The sequence below is a fragment of the Ruditapes philippinarum genome, unplaced genomic scaffold (assembly GCF_026571515.1).
Source record: "Ruditapes philippinarum isolate M1 unplaced genomic scaffold, ASM2657151v2 ctg3014_1_1_1_1, whole genome shotgun sequence".
Lineage (NCBI taxonomy): Eukaryota > Metazoa > Mollusca > Bivalvia > Venerida > Veneridae > Ruditapes > Ruditapes philippinarum.
In genome coordinates this window covers 43,772-71,631 of record NW_026851588.1, presented here as the reverse complement: position 1 = coordinate 71,631, position 27,860 = coordinate 43,772, and the positions used below count along the sequence as shown (strand labels likewise).

The following is a 27,860-nucleotide window of genomic DNA, read 5'->3' as shown; positions in this document are numbered from 1 at the left end:
GAAAATAGTTGGAGTGAAGAACTGGCCAACACCCAAGAATGCAGACGAACGCCTGTTTCTTTGGAGACTTTTTCGGGTGTAACAAGTATTATAGAAGTCTTTATAGGAGAATAAATCCAAAGATTCCAGACCTCTTTCAGAATTATTATCAACATCTTCAAAAACCACTTAAATGTATTTAAAGATTAGCAATGGACACATATGCAATTAGCGTATATCCATGAACACTTACATTCCTAGATTTCAACTTCATTCAGATGCTTCGACAAAAGCATCACCAAATACACGATAAAGTGAAAAGGGTCATTGCATATGCAAGTGATCATTAACAAGGGCCGAAAGAAACTACTCAGCTTTTAAACATGAGGACTAGCTTAAAAAAGGTAGTTACAGATATATTCTCAAAGTACTTGACACAAAAGCATTTCACATTACTCACAAATGATAATTCGCTGATAAGTTGTCATTGGGTAATATACATAATTATCTTTTTCGTTTGGTACCGTTTATTGAAAATAGAAAAACATTACTGTTAGGAAACTTGCTGTGCAAAGACCAATTTCACTTAAAAATCTTCACAAGCACTTTACAGTCAGAACACATTTTAACAAAACACTAAATTTACAATACGAACTAATTAAAATTTCATTTAATATTTTTGTAGCAATCATTTGTCCGTCACAAATGGCGCAGAATATAGAATTGTTTTTCCACTAAACAAAGGACCATAATTAATTAACGTTGGTACGATCTTGAAGCCGTTCTTTTAAATATTTACTTGTAATAAAATGATTAAGGTTTGATCTTTTGGAACTATTAATCACGACATAATTACAAATTGCAGACTCGGTTTGATTGAGTCTGTACATGAGGAATAAAAAAAAGTGCAACATCCCAAGCACTGACTTGAGCGTTACTTAGTTTTCAGCACATAAAAGTTCTGGAATCAATGGAACCAGAAAAATATAATTATACTGAAGTGTTAGGCCATAAGCCTTTTTTGTTCAACTTGAAATCTCACAATATCAATGTCTTGTATTATTCTTTATATGTGGTTGTAATTGGAAAGGAATTCTGGGAAAATCATTCCCAAACATTTTTCAGTGTTTTGTGTGCATGTAATTTATTGATTTCTGCTGTTGTGTTTTCCTACTGCTTTGATAACATGCTTTTAAATTTTACAGTGCTTAATTAATGTTAGTGGATTATTTTTGTTTTGAAAATAAGATTTCGTTTATTAAAAGATATTTGCATTTGTTCATGACATAAGGCTTACTTGAATCGAAATTTGTAAAGTAATGCTCATCAGTTCATTTAATATTATGATCAGACGTAGAGGTAACTCTAACGATGAAGATTGTATTTCGTTGATGAGTTTATTCCCTTTTACTTTTCGTTTCAACTTAGTTTTTTTTAAACCTTTTCATGTTTACAAGAAGAGGGACTCGATAAACTTTAAATTAGTTTATCTATTTTACCATCTCTTCCGTTCGCTGTTAGGCTTTATTTCATTGATTCAAAATTCACAAGGACATTGAAGAATACTTTGATTGAGTCCGATATCCTGTTTTTTTGTGCATTGTCAACATTCTATTACAGATCTTATTCTATTTTGAAGTAAAGATTTCCTTTATACTATAGATGACTAAATGTTTATTCAGATGTGATATTTCAGTTGTGATATTTCTTATGCAATACTATGTTGTTTGCGTATAACTGGTCTAGTTGACAGAAGAAGATTCATCGAAAAAGGCCTTTGATAAAGTAAATCTGACTTACTGAGAAAACTTGATTTCTTCATGACCATATTTGATAAAGTTAATCTTACTTACTGAGAAAACTTGATTTCTTCATGACCATATTTGAAAAAGTTAATCTGACTTACTGAGAAAACTTGATTTCTTCATGACCATATTTGAAAAAGTTAATCTGACTTACTGAGAAAACTTGATTTCTTCATGACCATATTTGAAAAAGTTAATCTGACTTACTGAGAAAACTTGATTTCTTCATGACCATATTTGAAAAAGACGAAACAGAGAAACTTTTATATATGTATAATGAGAAAAAAATCTTTTCATAACAATATGACGACAAACAGTTAAAAAGTAATAGATATCCTTTCCGACACAGATAAATATTTCTTGAAAATATCAGACTGGTGTTTCCATTAACTTATCCATGCCGAAAATTTCTCCTGGCATGAGGGACGCCAGGTGAGTCGCGTGCTATACAATGGCATGCTTAGAAAGACGTTATTTCACCGTTATGAATGAAATTGTAATTTCATACGCTATTGTTAGAAAACAATTACGGGTGTAATGACATACATTTCCATGGAAAATTGTTTTTATTAAGTTAAAGAATTTAAAATATGATTGAATATGGTAGAATATGCAAGAAAATATATCAAACACATGTTTGCAGTTCGGGGACGGATACTCCGATCTAAACCGCATCATATGACATATATTATTTATCTAGAAATTCGTACTATATTGGTATTTTGACATCTCATTTCTACCATTATAATGAATTTAGTTATTAGTTTCAGGCCCACAAGCAGATAATCCTATTTATTCTGTTCTTTATTCATACACACCTATATAATTATGGTGACGAGTACCTAATAAATGCTGAGAAACAAATGATAAAGCACAATGAGTGAAGTAACAAATATAGCACAATCGTTAGAAAAAGTTTATTACATTTTACTGGATACACAGACCTTACTCTTTTCTTTAATTAAATCCGTTTGAGGTATTTAATTATTGGTATGTTAATTCCGTACTGAATTCACGTGCTAAATGTTTGCGTGGTTTCGTTTCTTCGGTCTTTATATAGGTTCTATTTTTCCAAGATACTATAAATAGACCTGATGTCCAGTTTATTTTTGTTTGTTTTGGGATTACTTTTACTCAGAAGGCCTGCAACCTGCATGTTTTACTAAGAAGGCTTCCAGTCTGCATTTAAAGGTGTATATTCGACAGTAGCAAATTGGAAGTAAAAGTTAAAAGGTATGCTTACTTGAATGTTCACTGTTGTTGTTTGCAATTGGAAATTAATATATTCATTTAATAATGAAATTGTTCTTGACAAGTGAAAGTAGCTTACAACCAATGACTTTACATCATAAATAAAAAACAGTAAGTGCTGTGTTAGTTAAACGATTATAAAGTCGCCAGGTTTTAATTAAGCGTTGATTGCACATTACACCGGTAAAAAAACTCGTCTAATATTTTGAATATTAGGTTTGTTGACAAGCTGTCAGTACTGAAGTAAGCATCCGGTTTTCATTCTGGTTCGATAATAATGAACGATTCCAACTTTCATGGAAACATAACATTTATCATAATGATTTATTGACTATGCATGGAGGTAAACGATAATTTTAAGAACGAACTTCTAGGTTTTCCACCGTAATATGTTAAATATAGACTGGAAAACCCACCTATATTTGGTAACAGGATATTTAACATAATTATGTTTGTACTCGTTTCACATGAAATGAGGTAAAGTTATCTAAACGATTTGCTCGGGAGATAAATATTGTTTTATAATTGTTCCCTTTTAGAAGATGATGCATTATTCAACTATTCAACCACGAAAAAGAACATAAGCAAGATATTATAATGCAACGACAACAACAACAATTATGACAAGTTTTATAACTATTCACAATAACAATTGATCCCCCATTACATACATGTGACTACTACATGCCTAACATTTTTAAATGTGTGGTAAACCTATCAACGTATTGCGTAATAACAAATTTAGAATTAGTAAAACTTGTTCTGGTTCTTCTGCACAGGACACGTTAATTGCATTATGTTCGCATTTTATTGATAAATTTGTTTGTTCCTAAATTTATAACATTGCAAATAGACAATACTTATATATAGTATATAAATAGAACCACAATTAGATTTGAAATATTATGTCCGCTTTATAGGACTTCCTGATTCAGTAAAATATGTGTCACACTGTGTTCATTTCCAAACAAAGCTCACGTGTTAAAACTAAAAGATAATATCGTTTTTGTGTAAGAGAGGTCAGGCATTTTTCTTTTTGGTTCCCACTTAATACTTTATAGAAATAAATTGGAGTGTTAGTGCCCAAAATAAGCTTCAATATAAATCAATGTAAAAACAATGTTGTATGTCTTAAATTTGACATGCCATCAAAGTGTAAATTGTTAGTGTACTGGAAAAAAGGCACAACTTTTCAAATAATTAATAAATGTTTTAACAAAAACAAAAAAAGATATATAGATAGTCTTTTAAAATACAATTTGTCGTTTTTGTCATTTTCACACAGTTTAAAGAGCTTCTTGCTAGGATTTGAACCTAGAACTCTTACAATAATTGTAAGCGTGTTTTCCTTTACACTTCAAGAAGTTATCCCTCATCTAAATACAAGTTATTCTCGTGTGCAATAAATACATATGATATTTTTTCTGCCTTAAAAGCCAAATATTAGGTTATAAAGATGAAAACGTTTTAGAATTTTAAATTTAAGTCTTGGACATATTTAATATGCGGTTAAGAATTTGAAAATGTGATCTTTTATTGAAGCAAATCTGAACAGTCATTCGCGGTTTGCGAGTACGAAAACTTATTTAACATTTGAACGTAAATAGAAGGCTGTATATTATATACATTTAATTACAATGAGTGCAAAATTTCTGCTCAAAGAAAAACAAATGGTCGCCGCTGACATGGTTTAAGCGATCCTTAGATTAATAGTCTGACTGTTAAATTTGTGCACTTTCATCCGTTTTTCATTTAAATCACTCTATGCCACGTTCTCAACCATAACTTTAAAATATCTAGATTATAAAATGAAAATTATATTTCTTCTAAGAGAGTAAGATACTTTGACAATCCTTATAGCATTTTATCAATAGTTTTATCGAACAGATTTTAGAAAAAAGTCATGTAATTTTTTTTATCGTCTTAAAGATGTGGTGGCCTTCAAAATATAATTTTCTATTCATTTGTACAAACAAGTTAGAACACTATCTAAGGGGTATTCTATTAGTGCAAATACCCATCCATTTCCGTATAGGATTGAGTTGTTTTCCATTCAAAGAAGCATCACATTTCCCTAAGCAATTCTACTTGAGGCCATTGAAGATGAACTGACCAAATCATATCATAGGGCAATGTATGCATGTTTCAAACAGTGTATTGAATATTCAAAAGTCATAATACATATCCATAATAAGTTATTTTTAACGATCCATTTGCTGATTCGTGGAAAGAGAGAAAGGTACACATTTTACTAATGATTGTTTTGGAAAATCGTGTTATTCGAGTATACGCGGATGTTATATTATAACTCGAATACGTGGATGCTATATTATAACTTTATTAATATTTGATAAACTGCTTATAAATACATTGCACGTTGCATAAAATGATAAGGAGAACTTGAGACGGCGTATTCATATGATTATTAGTGAATTAATCTCCGCAGAAACATTGATATCATTTAAGTGTAAGGAAACTTATGTAATTTCTTAAAAGAATGAATGACTAGACTTGATTTTTTATCATTATTTTAAGATAAAGAAAGCATTTTTATCATATTTATAGCTTCATTGTGTAAAAAAGTTAAAAACACAGTCATTAGTCGCCGGTAGAAACCGGCGACTATATTTGTAATAGGTAATATTATACCTATGGTAGGAGAAGGCATTAATTTCTGTAAATAAAAGCATAACAATTACTGAACAATTAAATACTACAATTGTTTTCAGTAATCTCAAAAATTCAAACATACGATAATGCTGCTAAATGAAATGAAATATTCAAATACCAACATCGTAAAAAGCAACATTACAATATTTATAAAATGAATTAATGACGTATCCCTATGGACCAGTCATTTAATTTAGGGATGATTTTACTTTTTTTAAAGTGTCAAGCGTTGCTATTTTATGATAAATAAATCATGCATGATATTTGAAATGACACTTTTAAATTATCTGGTTGTTTGTATCTTATGAGATCTATTCTATTTTTTATCTTATTTATTATAAACAGTTTCTCCCAGAATCACGTGACTACACGTTGTATGTTATTGTTATGAAATCTATTAATAGTAACAAATGGCTGGCAAGATAGACATACAGGTAACATGTGAATAATAAAGCTGATAAAGTGCAAATCAAAGTAATTTTGTATGAAAAATCTCGGTATGACAGTAGGGGTCGGAATCGTATTGGATACACAGAGAAAACTAATAAACCTACTTTTTGTTGATAGTTTATCGCACTGCAATTAAACATTAACTTTATCGTATGTATAGTCTGATTTTATTAACCTGTCAATTATAAATACATTATAGGACTCATTTAAATAATCGATCCCACTTCGGTTTGGTCCGTGTAGTTTACGAGAATTAATGTGGAGTAAATAAGTCATGGATTGAAAGTCACGCCAACTTTATGTGAAGGTTTTCGTTAATTCACAATAGGACAGTCGGTAAAGAGAATGCCTGATAAATGGGAGGTCTGTGGTTCGATCCTCACTGTTGCCATTGTTTTAGTACTCTTTTTATTTTTGCAGTGTATTTTAATGGGACAGATTTGTAGTGTGTTTTACGGCATTAAAAAGACATTTATTGATTTTAATCCGTTTTAATTTTAAATATGAATTCTTAAAAAACATGTTATTTAAAAAGAGTATATACATAACAAAATTAAGTAAAACATAAAAAAATGAACAACATATATTAATCATATAATTATAGATTCAATAATGTTAAAGTATTAATAAGAAAAAAACATGGACCAACGCGGCCTCGAACTTAAAACACGTTTGGCACTCAGATTATAAACTCGTGATTTACCCCATTGCGCTATAACGCTGAGTACACTTATTTTAGAGATACAAATTAAATTAAATTCCATCGTACAGCGTAAATCTCACGGAACTTACCGAACATCTACCGAAGATTAATATAATGTGTGCTTCGACCGTGTAATCAGTATGTAATTGACAGGTTAATAAAACTAAACAATAACGACAGGAATATTGATTTCAGCTAAATAATATATTTTTTCGATAGTGCATCAGAATAATTTGTTTATGCAGACACCACTTTTACAGTAGAATTGCATTGTTTTATGCAATAATTAAGCATATATATTTTCATAGCTACTTTGCAAATATTCGATGATCGGTAATAATTTGTCGGTAATTATCGGATGCTGAAGAAAACCATACGTACAACGGTATATGTATAAAATAGAATTACAAGTAGAATTATAATCATATCAATTGCCTTACAAGCCTCGGTGACAAGGTGTTAGATTTATGTTCGTTTCAAATTGAAGACTGTAGGTTCGATAAAGTGATTTTTTTATGTTTTCTTTTATAATACTTTTTGTATTTTGCAAAACTTGACCGTTTATCAAAATTATGAAATAAAAAACTGCTAGAAATGAAACACACGATTTATCAACTTATATGCTTATTATGTTTCATAAAGTTAAAAGATATAATAAAAATCAATTTATGAAAACTACACACAGGATTTGTCCGAGATTCGAACTTGCGCCTACTACATGTAGGTTACAACTTCGTGATACTTACCACTAGGCCATCGAGCAGTATTAATTGATATAATTATATATGTAATTATACTTATAATAAAATCGTTTACATTAATCATAATAAGTTATGTTAACAAACGAAAAAGCTCCCGAAAATTATTGAGTCTCGGGTAAATATTGCCAAACAATACTTGCTTATTTAATAATGATAACAGTTTCTTGACAAAATTGCTAAGCAAGTTTGATTCAAATATGATGTTTTATTATAACATAAGATAAAATTTTTGCATAAAACTCTCATCAAGAAAGATATAATTGTGGCAAGTAAATGAAAAAGTGTTTATGAATAAACATTACTCAACTTATTGTTCCTCTTTTCTTTATACACTCTATTAAACTGATATTTTCTTTTATTTATGATAATACAATCATATTTCTATCCGGCGACTTGATGCTTTAGCATCAAAATCTCTACTTGTTGTACTTTTGTTTCTATATATTACTATGCGCATGCTCTGGACGCATATTGATAAGCAAACCAAACAAAAATCACTGTAATAGAATGTTGGTTGAAATTGTTTTAAGTTAATATTGACTAGCTAAAGTTTAATGTTATTTTTCCCTGCTTTTCTGTCCAATTATATTGCCTTGATAAAATAAAATCTGGCATACCCTGATTTAATAATAACCCAATGCATATTAAAATAAAAATTTAAAGTTCTTATCAGCGTTTATTCAACGTACCGTCTACCTGGATTAAAACTTCGCTTGCCTACAAAAAGAAGACCAGTGACTAAGTTACTAAATAGGCTCTAAAAATAATCAGCCGCAAATATAACCTTCGTATTTAGGAAATAAAATAAAAATAGTATGACAGACTAAATTGATAATGTTTACATTGATTGTGTTATCCGTCAAATTATACTTCCTGTTTTTCTTGCATATCAGACCGGAATTTTTATCTGTCGCGAGTCGCGAGTTATACAACGGCATGCTTCGGATGACGTAATTTCGCCGTTATGATTGAAGTTGTAATTTCATACGCTGTTGTAAGAAAATAGTTACGGGTGTAACTTCATAAATTTTCATGGAGAATTGTTTCGTTAAGGTGACGAATAAAAAAAAATATGATGGAATATGGTAGAATATGCAAGACAATATATCTGGCACATGTTCGCGGTTCGGATCTGAATATTCATCTCTCGGTAACCCACTCACGGGATGTAACTCAGCAAGCCTCGTTACCGCCCAACTATATATAGATACTGTATAGGGGCGCAGTCTAAAACGCGGACGCCTTAAGCGGACAATATAAACATATAGGGAAAACGCTGACGATATAGACAAAGAGGAAAAAAGCGGACGATATAGATATATAGTGTAAAATGACTATATATTTAAATTCATAGTTAAATTCATATTAAAGGCTAATAATTGGCTTTTATAAAGTAATATCTGAAAGGTGTAATTATTATAATAATTAAAAAAGACTTTAGTTTATTTATAAAACAGTGTTTAACTTAACACAATTACGCAAAAACTGTAGACCAAAACATTCAAAAATGTGTGGTACAAAAAAAGGAAGATTTGGAGACAATGATGCCGACATTGAAATTAATCCCGCGCCAGACTCTGTTCTAAAAAACACTTGTGAAAAAGTAAATGCGACTCCAAAAAGCAAAATTATGACACCAAAAAACAGTGCAATACGAAAAAACTTAAAATTTGATATTTCAACTCCAAAATTAGACAACACACCAACAGGCAAAAAATTAAATAAACGTAAAATAGAGTGTACCGATGAACTGAGCTATAAATTACCAAAGTTGGAAAACGATTTATCTGTAATCAAAGAAGAAAGTGAAATCAACAATTATGAAATAAGAGACGATAGCACCGAATCAATAGAACAACATATTGAATACTGGGACAGAGATTTGGGCCTCACGGAAAATGACATAATTGACTTAAAAAATAATAAGAAACTGAATTCAAACCATATGGAGGCTGTAAATATAATGTTGCGACAACAAACTATGGGCGAAATAGGTGGGTTGCAGCTAACCGAGAAAGTGCCCGCTTTTAATGAACTAGAAAAAAGATGGTGTTGTAAATTTCCACTCGAACCTACACAGTCACCGGCCTGCCAAATACACCACAATCATCATGACCACTGGGTAGCATCGTTTAATATAGATAATCAAATTGTTTTAATGGACAGTTAAGGCAATGATAGACCAAATGACAGAATAATACCAAACGGCTTGAAAATTCAATTATCCCAGCTTTATGGATCAAATAAATCATCAATAGCAGTTAATGTACCAAATGTTATCAAACAAAATAATAGTGTAGGTGGATTGTATGCAATTGCTTTTATTACTTCTTTTTGTTTACGTAAACGTCTTTGTACAGATCTTATTTACGATTCCAATAAAATCCGTGAACATTTGTTAAATTGTTTTGAACGAAAAGAAATGACGGAATTTCCATTAACTAAGAAAACTTTAAGTAAAAGGAAACAATATAGTGATACAATTATTAATATTTATAATTATTGTCTATGTAATTTACCTGAATGCCTTGATGATATGGTTTTATGTGATAAATGTAATAAATGGTTCCATAAAAATTGTATTAATGCCCCCATTGATGTGTCATCCATTGATAATGACTTTGATTGTGGTTTATGTTCTTAAAGGAAAAACGAACTTTTTTATAATATATTTTACATTTATTAAGATTCACTTTAATATATTAGTTTATTAAATTTATTATATTCTTTATAGCTATATACATATATTGAGTTGTTACATTGATATTATTATTTGTATGTGTAAAATAAATTCATGTACCGAATGTGTTATATTGCTTAAATAAAATTGCAATGAAGTTCATTCTTTATCTTCGTTTTTATTACTGCACAATATTACTATACATTATCATTATCTATTTTATTATAATTTTATCTCACACATCATTCTACACTATATCTATAGCGCCCGCTTTTTTCCTCTATATCTATATCGTCCGCTTTTTCTCTATTTATTTATATTGTCCGCAAAAATAGGGCAAAGAGCGGACAGGTTCAATCAGGTAGCATGTTGTTGACACTTAATTGTCGTTAATTTGCAACACGTGTCCGTCACAAGAGTATACGTCTACTCTAAATTTCTATATCGTCCGCTTTTTTCCTCTATATCTATATCGTCAGCGTTTTCCCTATATATCTATATTGTCCGCAAAATGCGTATCATGTTATCTCTAGCTAAGTGCCGACACGATTAATCAGTAGCGTGTTGTTCACACTTATATAATTACCGTTAATTTGCAGCACGCTTCTGCTTATATTGTATCAATAAAAAACAACAGCCTGTCATTACTTATTTATATCAATAATTTATGATTAAAAATTACTCTTACAAACTTTTGATTTTGAAAAATCAAGGCTTTTTTTTATTTTGCGAACAAAAATTTTGTCCGCCTACTGCACATAAAGACATACAAAAACAATGCCAAAATGAAATACATATCCTTAATTACATATCAGCTGTTGCCAATTTAGTACCATCATTGTAATTCTAAAGACATTCATTTGATCCATTTGTTTCATATATTAGTTTTCAATATTTAGAAATTCCGAAAATGTGTCATATAAATATAATATAAAATTCATTGACATTCAATCATAAATTACTTTAATATTTCTCCCAATTTGCTAATTTATTATATTTTTTTATATATTAAAGTATAAATCCAATTACACGTCATTTTTATAAACTTCATCAATGCCCAAAATCATCACCAGTTAGTCCACACTATATATCCATATCGTCCGCTTTTTTCCTCTTTGTCTATATTGTCAGCGTTTTCCCTATATGTTTATATTGTCCGCTTAAGGCGTCCGCGTTTTAGACAGGCCCACTGTATAGTACATGTTTATGACATTTCACAACAGCTATAATTATTGTGTAATGCCATTTATTAGGAGTAAATAATAAAGGTATGAACTTTGTTACTTATATTTTCTTTGTCCCTCATCTTGTAGAACAACTTATAATCCTTACAATTTATAAAACGTATAGTAAATTTGAAGTTTAAATGTGGTTAGTTTAAGCTTCCGGGTATTATTCAACATTCCGTTGGTAATTAACTTACAATACATAAATTACTAAACACATCCAGGAAAGGCATCTACGTATAATATGTGAAGACCCAAACAAATAAAAATTACGTGGATTTATTGATACAATTTAACATGTTCTTCTTGTTCATGGATGTTGTTTTATATGCTGTAAAATGACTCATAAAATTATACCGAAGCGATATTTTTAGAAAACTCGTATAAATTCTAATTATAGCCTTTACAATTTTCAGAAAATTACAACAGGGATTCCAAAAGAATTGAGTAACTATACATTTACTTCTCTTCTTTTTTGTTCACTATTAGTGTCCAGCTTTATTTGTCATCCCATGAAAACGCTGTATTTCTTAAAAATTATATGTGTTAACTTTTATAGAAGAAAAGAAGTCGATATTATATCGAATATTGTTCATAGTCGCCTTCTATTTTTTTATAGTGTTTCATAAAACCGAGTAGTGACGTAATAAAGTGAATATGAGTAAGGCCAAATAAAACTTGACACTTACGGACTTAGCTATATAGAACAGCACGGATGAAAACTAACATTAACAAAATCACACACACAAAATAAAGCGCACTTACCTTCATTAGATCCGATTCAAAATATATTTTTTTCACTTACTTCTAGGTTTTGTATCCGGAAAAAAGTATTTCCTTAAAAAAATTTGAAAAAATATCCAAGACATTTCTTACTCCCTTTTAAACTTGTAGTAGTAAATCTTATAATTATATATCATTTTATTTTAATAAACATTTTCTGTTCAAAATAAATTTCTAGATAAAGTATACCTACACATTTCGTAATATACAGTTACGCGTATGCTCCGTTCATTTTATCAGTCATTGAAACCACTCTAAGCATGATGGGAACGCACTACTCTTAACATTGCGGCTTGAGAAACCAAATTATACTTTATCTTTAACCCAAATGGGGTCACTCGAAAAATTAAACTTTGTCCATACCCTGTTGGCAAAATAGCCATTACATCATTTTTACTCAAAACACGCATCAAGCACTCCTAGTGGTTTTACATACCCAATTACGTTCAACACGTGTGACAGTATTTCATCCATTGTTAGTTTAAAGCCGAAAGTGAAAGTAGTTTTGACTATTTACTATTTGAATAAATAGTATCACAGTCGAACTATCAATTGCACTTGCAATATTTAAGTCTGAAAAACAGTTGGAAGCAATAAACAGTTTTAATCACTTGAAAAGATCATGTACATGTATTGTGTTTTATAAAATTAAATCGTCATCCCTACGCGGACTCACAGGTGCTCGTCCAGTCTTGGTGCCCATTTAAAAAAAAATGAAGTTTTAAAAAAAAATGAAAAAAAAAAAAAAAAAAAAATTTGAAAAAAAGAAAAAAAAAACAAAACATCAAAATTGCTATTTTGGGTTGAGTGTAAGAAAAAAAAATTGAAAATTTTTTTTTTTTCCTATATACCATTACTACGAAAAGGTCACCTAGTCGCCGTAACGCTATGGAGCTTTACTAGGACACACTGTGGAACAATCACAATGTCGAGTTCTGTAGCAAACAAGCTATTTTGCTACTCTTTACACATCATGCATTTAGAAAATTGTTTACATTCTTCATCTACCTTACATACAATCTTAAATAACTTACATTTTAACTCCGACACTCCAATTTGTTAAAATCTTGCAAAATTACGTTGATGGTCGGCCATTTTGTCAAAACCGAAAGTACAAAACATACATCGTACTGTTTCGCTCTCCTGGTTTCCTACGACTACGTGCGAGGAACAGTAGACAACGGTAACCATCAATTTATTGGTTACTGTTGTCTATTGTTCAGCGAACGTAGTCATAGGGGACCAGAACAGCGAAACAGTACGGTGTATGTTTTGTACTTTCGATTTCGACAAAATGGCCGACAATCACTGTTGTTTTGCAAAATTTTAACAAATTAAAGTGTGTGAGTTAAAATGTAAGTTATTCAAGATTGTATGTAAGGTACAATAAGAATGTTAACAATTTTCTAAATGCACAATGTGTAAAGAGTAGCAAAATAGCTTTTATTGTTACAGAACTTGACATTGTGGTTGTTCCACGGTGTGTCCTAGTAAAGCTCCGTAGCGTTACGGCGACTAAGTGACCTTTTCGTAGTAAAATTATATAGGAAAAAAAAAATTTTTTTTAATTTTTTTTTTCTTACACTCAACCCAAAATAGTAATTTTGATGTTTTTTCTTTTTTTTTCAAATTTTTTTTTTTTTTCAATTTTTTTTTTAAAACTTCATTTTTTATATGGGCACCAAGACTGGACGAGCACCTGTGCGCGGACTTCCTATAATTTTTAAGAAACACATTTTTACCCTCACTGGGGATGGGTAATGCATCGAACGACACAGGCCGATATTTGTTTTATCTTTTTCAAGTTTTTTACGCGCATGCTCAAGAGAAGTCGATCCATTTCTAGACACGCATGAATGCAATAACTACCAATGCAAAATTTCGTAAGGAAAAACAGTAATCTTGAAATGGGAATTAATAGACCTGTTAGCATTTAAAGCATTGTATAACAGTTTTTAGAAACATCAGTGTATTCACAACTTGAGAAGCTTTTAGTTGATATTGATTTATTGTACTACAATCATAGTTTAGAGTTCCTTTTCCACTGACACGTGTCTTATCCATCTTATAAATCATATCAGAAATAATAATTCCTAAGGTTTAGACACAAGCATGACAATGTGAGACCTACAAAGGACATTTGATACTGTTGACCATGATAATGTTTGTGTAAAACTAAAATTGATGAGTACCTCAAATACTGTCTGGCTGTTTCCTTATCTAGAAGGTAGAAAACAAACTGTTAGTGTTGATAATATTTTATCGAAGTGTATGCCTGTTACATGTGGGGTTCCCCAGGGTAGCATTCTGTGTACTCTTTTATTTTTTATAAGTATGAGTCAAGATATGTTTATTCTGTATGCGGTGACAGTGAAATTCCAATAAAAAACACTGTAGTGGCTACTGTTTTGTTCCCTTTGGAAATAAGCCTTCGGGCTTTTATTGTCAATCTGAGGTTATTGCACACTACTCACTCTGTGCTTTTTTTCTTACATAGTCACATTCTCAATATTTTGTGAATTAATATCAAGTCAAACGAAAGACGAATATAGATTTGGTATTGTCTAAATTGTAATTTCTAGTTAGTTTTTATTTAATGAGCCTCCTGTGATAGTTATGTTTGAAATGTTTTATTACAGTTTTGTTTTAATGCCATTTTATATAATAATGCATAAGTGTATGTATAATGTACATATGTGTGTTTTAACCTAAATAAATATCTATCTACTTATCAAAGCTTCGTAAAAGACAGATTCTTTGTGACGCAAAATACCTTGACCAAACGTGGTAGTGATCTATATACAAACTAGTGAAGATGTAAGCCCTGCAATTACGGTAAAACATTTTAAACGTTTTTCAAATGTAGTTAATCTTGGAGCCATAATTTGAACTTGAACAAACTTGAAGTTGTTCCCAAATTTAGTGTTACAAATGTCACCTTTACGGAGAGAATTTTCAATGTTCAAAATATGAGAACAATTCAAATCATGATAGCCTCGATGTAAGGCAATGTCATCTTCAGGGAAATTTCAAAACATGAAATTTTAAAATATGTTTAAAAAATATTTAAGCCTCCCTTTGACCTAGATATTGAAAAGATTGAACCATTTCCAGTATTGTGGTAGAACTTTATCCCAAAACATCTTAGACAAGAATCATTATATTTGACCTAGAGGAGATGTCGATTGTATGAAATGTTTTCGACTAACACAGACGCAGAGCATATTGCTATGATAATAGCTTACCAATAGCACTTTGTGCTCAGGTTAGCTAAATTACGTTAAATCCGGTGATATGTATATTCATGTCAAAATATATTAATGTAGTCAAATCATATGTACATAAAAAGTTGATGCGACTTTTAAAGTGTTAAGTAAATATTTCACATTTTGTTGCACTTAATATTAGCCTTGCTGTCATCATACATGCTTAACTCATTCATATTTATATTGACAAATAATTAGAGTTTATTCAAGCATGTTTCATTGTTCGAAAAACAAAACGTATAAGAGTTTATTTAAACCTCACTTGAATGAGCAATTGTTGATGTTCAGAAACAGAAATACAAATGTACAAATACACACTTTGAGCAACACAAGCTTCTTATTTCAGTTATCGTATCAATCAGTGAGAAAAGCTTTTAAAATGGCGCATAAAACGGTTGTGGAGAAAATGAATGAAATACAGCAGGTTATAGAAGAAACATCAAAAATAATAATTGGTTCGCAAGAAATAATAGAGAAATTGGCCAGTAAAGAAATTGGAGAAGAATATTCGAGTATTGAACAGGTTAGATATAACGTTTTTAAAAGTTGTAAGATGATTATTCATTTATTTCTTAGCGAAAATGTTAAGATGATTTATGTTTTTGGACTGTATGTGTAGTTAAATACAGCCAGGCACATTTTAATTCTGTCATGAAAGGAAGCATATGAAAGGTCTGTGATTCTACTCTGATGCCTACTTAATATCAAAGGGCTGCAAGCTCTGTGGTATTTTCTGATCTTTGCAATCTAAATCGCACTGTATATCTGTATGTATTTTCCTGTATAAGTTTATTTTTATGTACTATAATTCATCTTGCAAAGCACCAGAGTTTGATACATACGGATTTTGCATAACTACAGTAGAGTTGGATCAAAATATCATTTATGTTCATTTTTATGACAGCCACACTTAAACATTGCATATCATGGCTACTTCCTTTACAAATCACTTAAAAAAGAATTTAAAAAAAGTTGCCTCGACTGGGATTTGAACTCCAGACCTCTCACACACTAGACGAGCGCGTTACCCCTGCACCACGGAGAAGTTATATAAACGTTGTCTGAATAAAATCTAGTCATTCTAAATTTAGAACTTCCATTGCATTCCAGGTTTGTAATCCTTATTAATTTCGAGGTATTTGGTTCAGGATAAACCTGTTGTTTAAAATTGAAGTAAATAATTTAGCGAAAATCATCTCGCCCAAACAGTCCGACATGTAGAATCTATATATTCCACTACTCGGCAGTCAGATTTATTTGTGTAGTATTCGGTAATCGACATCGCTAAAAATAGCATTTTCTTTGATTAAAATCAAATTCATCCGCGTAATTTGTGATTGTACATTTATTGACAATTCTATAAGACAACGCTACTTTTAAACTTTGAATGCGTTGTAATTTGTTGGATACTTGTAACAAAATAAAAATATTTCTTTCTTTTAAATCGCTAGTTTTAAGCTGTTTTGGGAACTACTTGTTGTTAGGTTTGTCGGGAGATTCTGTGTCAGAGATTGAATGTCAGCTATGTATTTACTGACCTTTGGTCAGAAAATACAATAAGACTTGAACATATCTGGGGGATCGAGGTAGTGGGGTGCTTCTAAAATACTCCTTCATATATAAAACTGAGGTGCCACCAAACACAGCACGGTGATGATCTGTCTTGATATCAAACCAAAACACAAATTGATTTCTTACTTATTATGCAAGATAAGCTTTCAATCCCTGTGTAGTAACACAAGTGAACACTACAATAGACTACTACAATCAATAATTTTGTCCTAAAATCTTCTTATCCCTGAATAGAAAAAGTTGCTAAAAATCGTAAATTAATGTCAAGTACGAGTATGTCCGAAGTGTTAAGTACTTTATCAATCCTTTAACAACGATTTGTGCTCACTGCAGTGCTTGCAACAGTTGAAGATGAAAACTGAACAGACAGAACTTGTTCTTCAAGATGTCCTTTCTTGTGTTCAACGTAGTAAGTATGAATTAATCAAACTGTTTATTATATTTTCCAGTGTTTAATCAGTTACTTAAACTTATATCAAACTTCATGACTGTATATTTGCCTTAATGGCATTAACACTAAGGTAAACACTTGTAATGCATCTTTTACGGCGATTATTTTAGTGAAACTAAATAAAGAGTTTTGATGAACTCGTATGTTTGAAAACAATCTGGCATGTGGAAAACATTTTGGTCTTCGGCGTCGCAAACAAAACACATCGATAGGGAGTGAACATTTTGCTAGCGTTGTATCGATTTTTTTCCGGAAAATTAGCCGCTGCATAAACGTAAAAAACTGACACTTCCTAAGGTTCGTCGACATATATACGTTAATTTTATTTTCCTAAATTGTCTGTAAGTCATAAAATGAATGAAAACCCATCTTAATAATTTCTCTCTGACAGGCAATTTATACTGCATAAGAATTACACGAAAAGTAAGTTTCATAGACAAAGAGACAAACCTTACAATATAATATTTAACCGATATAGTTTTAAAAGTATAAAAACATAACAAATCGTAACAACCAGTACATTATTCATGGTAACTACAAGTAAATAACAGTAGTGAAAACAATTGACCATGACATTTACTTTTGATAATCATTTCGATTCAATTGCCACACATTTTACGTATTTTTGACCCATTAACGGCAAACTGTGGAATTCCGTCTAGAATTATTTCATTTATCTATTGGTTTTGAGACAACTGATTGCACAATAACAAGAAACTTATATTGAAATACCGGAAATCATCAAGACTTATTGTTTATTTAAGTCGTTTCGTGACCAATTAACCGCAACAAAAGATCAGTACATTAAGGCAGGTCTGTAAATTTTAATCCATCGTATCGGCCCAAGCCTGTGTGCCTGAGCGGCCTATACGATCCTTTTTTCAAGGTAAATTCGAATTGTCGCGGCTTTTGTGTGGTTAATACTGTACAGCATGTGGAACTTTAAATATCTTAGAAACGGTCAGTTACAGCATTTTTCGTAGCATTTGCCTCTTAAATACCATTGGGACTGTTTTTAGAGATTTTAGGAGTGTCTTTTGTGTTTACAAAAGGGAAGAACTAACGAATTAGTATTAAATAATTTTGGTAACTATTTTTTTATTTGCCTAAACAGTCTTCTTTAACAAGCAGATCATGTTCATATTTGTATTAATTTCAAAAGATCGGTATGTAAACCTTCGCTACACCGAGTAGCCTTAATTAGTTTTGTCGAATTATGTTAAAAATTAAAAGCACATAATGCCTCAGAAACAAATAAGTTTTTACTTCTAACATGAATTTCATCTAATTTTTAAATAATGGTTTTAGAGAATGTTTGATGCTTTGCTTCTCGATTTGTTACATTTTGTGCGGTGTACTGCGTTAAGAAAAAAGAAATACAACGTTAGAAGCAGTGATTGTAAACTGGATGGGGTTGAAGCTCATGATTTTACACCACCATCATCTTTTCGAGATTATTGATACACATGACGTAATTTAATGTTTAGGAAAATAAACCTGACATTGATAAATGCATATTATTTAAGGGGCTGACAGATTTTCTTTACCAAAATATTCTAAGTATGCAAGCAAAACTGCCAGGGTGACAAGCTACAATGATTGTGGAGACATTGTGATACCACCAGATAGTTTAGCTACCTCAGGATTTTTCTATGCTGGTTTTGGTGACTGTGTTAGGTGCTTCCAATGTGGAGTTGGTAAGTACTTTACAGTATTTATTAAAAGGAGAAGAAACTCATCAGTGAGTTTAAATATTGCATCGATTCACGAACAGGAAAGTATCGTACGAATGTCAAAGTCAATGGTAATGAATAAAAGGTGAAAAGAGGCTTGAGAGTGCAAACATTTGCAATTTTGTATTCCGCTTGTGCCGATTTAAGAACTTATGGTTGGTTGATTAGCACGAATTTAGAGCATACTATATACATTTCTTTGCTACCGATGATATAGTTTTTGTTTTTTGTTCACTGTTTCAGAATTATATATATTTCTTTAATGGGTTTATCTTTGCTAAGAGATTATTTAGTATTTTTATTGTATGCATGTATCATAGTGTGTAGAAATACATTTGAAGGAGGTATTTTTATTTTATTTTTCTAATTCATAAAATCCACGTTTTCCACGACCCTCAATTTTTCCATTACTATTCTTCTGACATATTGTAATAATGTCGTTCAAAAATATATATACGTTAATTTTAAATATGATTTTATTTTTTATTAAATAATTATTAAATGTGTTTGTTACCATAGATAAAAGATTATTGCTATTTTTGAAACTTATCTGTGTTAACTTATATTTGTCTGATATGTGTATATCTCTTTTTCAATTTGCCATCAATTGCTGCCACTCTAGTTCTGCCATCGCTTAGTCTTGATGTAACTTTAATTTTTGACATACTTTTTCTATCTTTGCCGTATAAATTTCTAATGACTCTTACCCATATGGGTAATTACATGTCTCTTAAATGAGTTTTATGTTTCATCTTAAGTTTCATTTTATGTTCAATATTTTTGTTTGTGTTAACATTTTTTAACAGGTTTTATTATTTGCCAATTTTGTTTTTATTCCAAAGAAAGAGGGTATTCACATTCTAATTGCTTTATAAATAATGTGTTTTCATGCATTGTTTATCTGATTGATATGTCTGACGATACTTAACACAACGTATATTACTTTCATTTTATCTTCTGTTGAATTTAATATACGTTAATGTATACTTGCTAAGATAGATAACAGTCTTGTTATATTTTTGGGTCCTTTGGCGTAATGAATTGATCTGAAGCGTATCTTCTATAACTTACGGGATAATATTCGTTTTTCATTATCTCAATATGATTGCCTGTAAATAAACTTGATTTTCAGGTCTTTGTCATTGGTCAGAAGAAGATGATCCTTGGATCGAACATAGTAGATGGTCAAAGGATTGTTTATTTGTTAAACACGTGAGAGGTCAAGAGTTCGTGAATCTTGTACAAATGGCTGTAAAGTATTCTCAGAATGTAAGTTTCTAATGTCATCATGGAATTGTTACGCTTGGTAATACTATTTAACATTAAAACAAATTAATCAATCTTTATGAAAAATTCTATCATAACTTGTAATTTTTTGTTCTTGTTTATATAAAATTCCTGATATTAAGATATTGTCATATTCAACAAAGAAGAAAGAAACCGGTTTTAGTATCTGCCAATGAAACCCGCTCTCCTACAACCAACTAAATGAAGAAATATATTCGCTTGTTCTTTTCATACAGTCATATTAACATTCTAAAGCAACATTCAAAATAATTTGCTTTTGTATTTTCTATTTATTATGTTTTCGTTTCATTTCATACTAAATAATACTTCACAAACAATTAATGCGCCGTATGTTGAATTTCATCTTAACCTGTTTCAATTGATAAAGTATAACAAGAATATTACACCATTCATAGTCAGTAAAAGTGCTAGAATGACGTCATTTTAATACCCGCGACTCACTTTTCATGTGGTGTGAAGTTGAGTTTATCTAGCACCGATGTGAAGATAATTAAGTCGCAGATGCAGATTGACATTTTTCTTTGATTGGTTAATCAAGTTATACTTGATAAAAAAAAGAAACCCATTCTCTTTAGGATGAAAAAGATTTCTTCATTTCCTTATTTTTTATATTTTACCTAAGCGTAGGCTGCGAAATGTGCATATCGGCAATCAACACTTGAAAAGTAACCTATGCAAATTTCCATATTCGTCATTTTGGGATCACATGTAGTATGTCGACTTGACGCAAAGATATCAGCCACTCGGGCAAAAGACCTCGATGTTCATCGCAAACGGTATATAAAATCCGATTTATACCACCCAGACCGATATTACTTCCTATATATAAATAGAAGTTATAGTCTGCCTTATACAGCACAGAGTAGAGTAATGGATATGTGTACTTGTATAAATATTCATCCAATAAACATTTCAGGTTTAAAAAAAATGAATAAAATAATGTATTTAATTTACAGTGTTTTTATTATGATAATATATATACATCTACTTATTTACTTTAACAGACAAATGGAAACAGCCAGGCTACAGTCACCAATAAAGCTGGTGAGATCAGTTTAAAATTATGATATATGAAAAATATTTAAATTGGTACCATTAATGTCTTGTTGTATACTTTGTTGTAGTCTATGAGGATTTCCACTAGCTGTTTTTGCTTCTGTTGAAAAACGTTATTTGTAACAATTCTAACTTTTTTGGAAGTACTAGTAGTCAGTGGGCAAAAGATATATTATTTAAGGACTTTGAAATTAATGACCACACATTGAAATTCAATTAAAATGTATGACAAATATATTACAGAAGTAGAAACTAGAAATTTAAAAAATACATATTTTAACACTTTATTGTGATCAGACTTTTATGTATTTATAAGCATCAACCAACGAGTGTTCTGCCAATGTTGAAATAGAGCGCCAAATGCATACAGATGCTGTCCAAAGTGTGCTAGAGATGGGTTACAGTCAAGATGTTATACGGAATGCTCTAAGTGCAATAAGAAATAGAGATGGTAAATGATTTAAGTTTTTATTTTTAATTAACGTAACTGTAATATCACGTCATCAGATAAGCTGGGTTTTTTGACTTTCCCCTAGATTCCAGCCATATGGAAGAATTAAGAGATGAGTTCGCAAACACAGATAATATTAAACTTACAACTATTTTTTTCTTAACATATCATATTTTGAAATCTTTAGGATACGTTTGAATTTATAACCTTTATGTAATTCGTTCTAAAAATGATAACAAAGAGTTCTAACGTACGACGATAAAGCTTGACTTATGTAGCTAATAGAAAATTCTGGCCGAGAATTTCATGGAACATGATCAACATCATAATATTAGACTGGATTACACAGGATTGTTAAGATAGTAGGGGCTAACTTTATAGAAAATTTAGAGACAGCGGCCTTGATTTTGATGGTTTAAGTATAATATTACTTCTCTATGCTGCCGACATGATTTTAATGGCGGATACTATCGATGAAATGGAGCTTTGATAAATTAAATTTTGGCAATTAACTGTCAACATGGAAAAACAAAAATGATAGTTTTAAGCAAGCGGAGTGGTTTGACAGAAAACGAACAGTGTTCCTATTGTGACATTCAACTCGAAAAAGCAAAGAACTTTAATAACCTCAGCGTAGTATTTGACTCGAACGGATTTTACATTTACTTATTAAGAAAGTGTTCTTTCTTATGAAACGCTTAATAGTTTGAACTAACACCTACGGCTATGCTAAATTTTTAACACTACTTAATAATTCGGCAAAGATATGAAGATGTAAAGTGTAAGGAGCTCGAAAGCGTTCATTTCAAATTTTGTAAACGTATACTAAGTGCAAGAAATGCTGGTGTTTACTGGGGCCTGTCAATTGTTTATTAAGTTTGTGAGAAGAAATCTGGTAAAAAAATCATACATTCAAACAATTGCACCGTATCGAAAATTTATTCATTGTTATTAAGTGATTGCTGCAATGAAAAGCCAAATCTGGTTTCTGTTGTAAAGCATATTTTATACTGTAATGGAGTTGGATATACATTTTCTTCCAATTTTCAAACAAGGACTGATATATATCTTTATACCTGACTGAAGAAGTGACCTACAGGGCAATAATTGTAGATAATTATCATTTTATTCTATGTGAGAAACACAATGTTTTACGGAAAATAAATATATTCAATATTTTCAATTTAATAGGTTATTTGCAATAATCAGCTTTGGCAAAGGCTGGCAAACTACAATCTATACAATTCACACATGCATCAAATGACATATAATAACTGTTACATCATTACAAATATGATGTCGAGAAACAGCAAATATAGACAGTAATTTTTATGAATGGTCTAAATAATTTAGCATGTTCTATTAATTGTGCAAACAAGATGATGAAACTAAATATACTTTAAATTAGTAAAGTTGTAAGCTTCATGTATTCAGATAAAGATATAGCAAATCAATCTCTTCAGATATCATTAATTAAAAATTAAACCATATATAAAAAAAAATCACATAAATTCGCGATCTTCCCGACATTGGATGAGATGCAAACACTTTATAACGTTTTCATCATTCTTTAAAATTAACCATTTAAGTAGAAAAAATATTCCATGAGAAACACCAATGACATAAACTACATAAACAAATATGCAAGCTTGTTAAAAACGAAATGACAGATGTACATCACCAAGCAACACAATCTGACAAGTACAGGTATATATTCTTAATAGAGTAAAAACCATAACAACATAGAAATAAACAGTCATAAACAACATTGTAATGCATGCAGATTAAAAATATCTTATTAATATTTAAGATGGGCGGGCATTAAATGCCACAATTTTGATGGAGAAAATCTTTGAATTAGAAGATGAAGCATCCGCCTTGGTCCAAGGCACACCAGAGAATCAGATTGGCATCAATTATTTTAGTTCAGCGTCATCAAAGAGCGCTAGCATTGAATCGGTCGTTGTGTCCGAATTGCCTCCAGCGACAAATTCATACAGTGGACCAACGGAATTATTCAGAACTGAAACACGTATGTAGTGCATTTTATTTTTAAATGGTTTCATTGCTAATACAATGTATGGAACTACTTATATTGTGTATGTCAGCATTTGAATTGGAGAATCTATACATCTGGCTGGGGAAGATAACAATTAAAAACTTTATAATTTTTTTGGCAAATTGAAAGTATAGGTAAAATTATTATGTTAACTAAAAGAAGAATTGCCTTGTGTAGTTCTATCAAATTTGTTCAACTCACGGTCCCGGGACAACATGTTCCTATTTACGGGCCATTTAATTAACATAAACATGAAAATATGAAAAGCCAGAAGTATTCAACAAAGGAAAATTTGCCTATAGTTTCAATTATCAATTAAGAGCATGGCTATAGGTCAAGAATTTTTTTTACAAATGTATGGTTAAGTGCTGAAAGTGCATCATCTCTACAACAAGTTTAAAACTGATATATAAATAATCATTTACCTTTTTCATAAATATTCTTAATTGTTTAAGTATGTGTCCCTTTTGTTTTTTAATTTAATATTAATATCATTTGCTATTACCATGGTATAAATGTGATGTTTGCTGTATTGATTCATATACGATTACCATTTTTATCAATTCAGGTCGTTAATATTTGTTCCACAATAAGAAAAACTATTGTTATTAAAAATTTCATTCTAGATTATCCACACATGCAACACTTTTTATGATATCATGTCTTATTTAAAGAAAACACTGCAACAAAACATTTTATAGACAGCGACATGAAATGTTTGTTTTTAAAGCTTGTACCCTTTTTAGAATTGTGATATAATTTCGTTTATAAAATTGCGTTATCCTTATTATTATAGTTATCATTTTGTGATTTTATTTAAAAATATTCAGTAGTTTGTTTATTTTTTACAGCCTCACTTGATATATCATGTGATGGTATTGATGAGATGTGGGAGCTGCAGATCGAAAACCAAAGACTGAGAAACATACTCTTTTGCCGCCATTGTAAGGTCGAATTTCGTGAAATTGTGTTTCTAAGTTGCCCTTGTCCACATCTTTTGTTCTGCAATATATGTTACTTATTATATGATATTTGTCCAGTGTGCAACACTCCAGTCAAAGCTTTGATGAATGTAAGGAGGTAAAATATGAACCAAGTTGTTTCCTCCAGAATAATAGAGACATAAACTCTTTCAAATAACTTTTCACATATTGCATTTCTAATTTGTTTGAAAATGAAAACAAACAAACACACATTCGGCAATCATAAACAAATGTCAACTGTCTTTCGTGTGACGTATTTGACGACGTGTGATATGACTTCTTGCATAACAAACCTGGCTGAATATTTTCTATTCATCAGCAATACTATGTTACTATGTTATAATAAATATAGACAAAAGCAATATGTACAGTTTAATCACTTAGATGTCAATACTATTAGAAATTATCATTTTATAGATCATGTAACTCATTTTTATGGTTTTATATCATAAATATAATGCTCAAATGAAGATTTACCAATATTGTAAGTTTCAAAAACCATTATTTGTAAAGAAATTACCGAATTTACATTTTCATTTTAAGAAAGTAAGGTAACTAAAAATTTATAATCTATAAATAAGAATTTATTTTCTATAAAGTCTAAGTCAAATTCATCAATAAGAAATGAAATGATGTATTTTAATGAGTACAATATTTGCAGTATGAATTTTACATATTTAGAAGCATAATTATATACATAAGAATATATAAAATCTCTCTTGAGTGTGGTAACAACCTAAATCACAGCATACAGGAAAATCGTATCTTTTCAACAAATACATCTCCCTTCTGTCCCAAATGTATGGGGAAAACACTGTCATTTACAAGACATAACTACGAATTATAGGTAATGGCATGGAAACTGCACATACTTTTTGTTTTTCAATTAGACATGTTATATTAATTGGTGTCAAAATGCGGTTTTAATTACAGAGTGTTATTCTTCCTTGCATAAAGTGACAGTGAATTGACTTGTTTACATTTAAAATGTAATGAGATAAGTATTTGTAATATCATGTCAAAATTTCTTAGCGGCTAACAAGGGATTCAATTTCGTAATCTGTTTAAACTTGACAAATAGATTAACTTTGATTTTTTTTAATTATAACATTTCTGTAAGTTGCATACTAGATAAAACAGCAAAAAAACTGATTATCATAAAATAGTGTTGTTGATTAAAACAAAGGTTTTATTAACATTGCATGCTGTAACTTATGACCATTAATGTTTGCAATGTTATTTCAACTTACATTAACTCGTTTGTTACATAATGCAAGAGTTGAAATACTATTGATGAAGTCTAGGTCAATATACAATGACTAATCAAAGTTAACTACAGCAATGTTACTTTTGCAAATATTATCGTTACTGTTGTTAAAATAATGATTTTTGTTTGAATGTAATGCATGTCTACAGAAACATATTCTGTCTTACTGGCTAGGAAAGACGTATGTAATTATAGACTCAGTGGGCGCCTTATTGTTAAATATTTTTATAGATTATACACTATGTGTATTGACTATGTTTCAAATACCTTTATGAATTCCATTGTACGGTGTATACAACAAATTATAAAAAAATATGCTGATAATTTTTTGCAACTTTTTGCCATAATAACAATGTAACTTACTGAAATCATTATTATATTAGCACGTAAATAGTATTAATCGATGTTCACTGTACTGTAAAATGAACATGTCATATTGACAAAGTAGTATCTTTTGTTGTTGTTTTCTTATACATTTTGCGAGGATCATTCCATATTTGAACGCTTGTTCGCAAGGTGTTCACTCTTAAGATAATAATTTACTAAGCATATATTTTACCAAGGTTGATTGAATGCCGCACTTGCTTTTGATCTTGTTTTTCATATTGTAGATTATTATCTTACAAACATTGGCTAAAGCGACCTTGTTTAACAATGTTTCTTATACTTAGGTAACATTGATTCAATTTATTGAATGATTTTCGTAATTAACATCAACTTGTTAACAAATGTTTATCAAAGTTATCAAATAAAAGTGTACTACTTTTTATGTGTGTTTGTGTTTGGATTAAAAGACCCATTTACCCCTCAATATTCTTTGAACTTTATTTTACAAAAGCATTTTATCTTTTGTGATTCACATAAGGCATATAGCTGTACCATCTTTGCTTTGTTTGCGTTATAACAAAAAAATACACATACTGTGAAGTAACAGTATGCATGGAAGTCAAATATATCACTTTGTTTACATGTTACTACCCTTGTCACAAATATTAAACATGTATCGATAATTCATTCTATTGATCAGCATCTTATATCTTTTATAAATCCATTATTACAGCAATTAAAAAAATATTTGCCCTTTCAACATATGAAAATTATTCGTTTGCGAGACATGATATGTTTTTTTTAAGATACCATTTCGAGAATAAACTAGAAGAGATCATGAGTTTTCCTGGCTAGAAAATCAAACTTCTTTGCTAAGGCAAGCCTGAGCAGAACTCTATTGCATTTTTTTCTATCTTTTTTTTTTTGAAACAGAGACAAACAATTTGTTTCAAATATTTTTTCAATGGTAAATAATTATAAATATTACATTACATACGAGGGGTGATCCAAAAATTCGTGGACAATGTGTGTATCTCCATAACGTGACGTCTAACCGAGGTGAACTCTTTGGATATTAT

The 27,860-nt window shown here is 30.4% G+C and overlaps 1 protein-coding gene across 2 annotated transcripts; it reads left to right on the top strand.

Annotated features, from left to right (window-relative positions):
- Positions 1-2,904: 2,904 nt before the first annotated feature.
- On the top strand, positions 2,905-27,223 carry LOC132753264 (death-associated inhibitor of apoptosis 2-like). 2 transcript variants are annotated; one of them, XM_060743747.1, is made up of 10 exons: positions 9,931-11,567; positions 11,942-11,972; positions 15,921-16,097; positions 17,480-17,555; positions 19,124-19,294; positions 20,463-20,599; positions 21,643-21,682; positions 22,011-22,145; positions 23,956-24,177; positions 25,056-27,223. In XM_060743747.1, the coding sequence occupies exons 3-10, from the start codon at positions 15,954-15,956 to the stop codon at positions 25,286-25,288; spliced, it is 1,158 nt and encodes a 385-aa protein (XP_060599730.1). In that variant the 5' UTR covers positions 9,931-11,567; positions 11,942-11,972; positions 15,921-15,953; the 3' UTR covers positions 25,289-27,223. The 2 variants fall into 2 exon arrangements, with proteins under 2 accessions (XP_060599799.1, XP_060599730.1); XM_060743816.1 differs by lacking the exons at positions 9,931-11,567; positions 11,942-11,972 and adding an exon at positions 2,905-3,017.
- Positions 27,224-27,860: the final 637 nt, after the last annotated feature.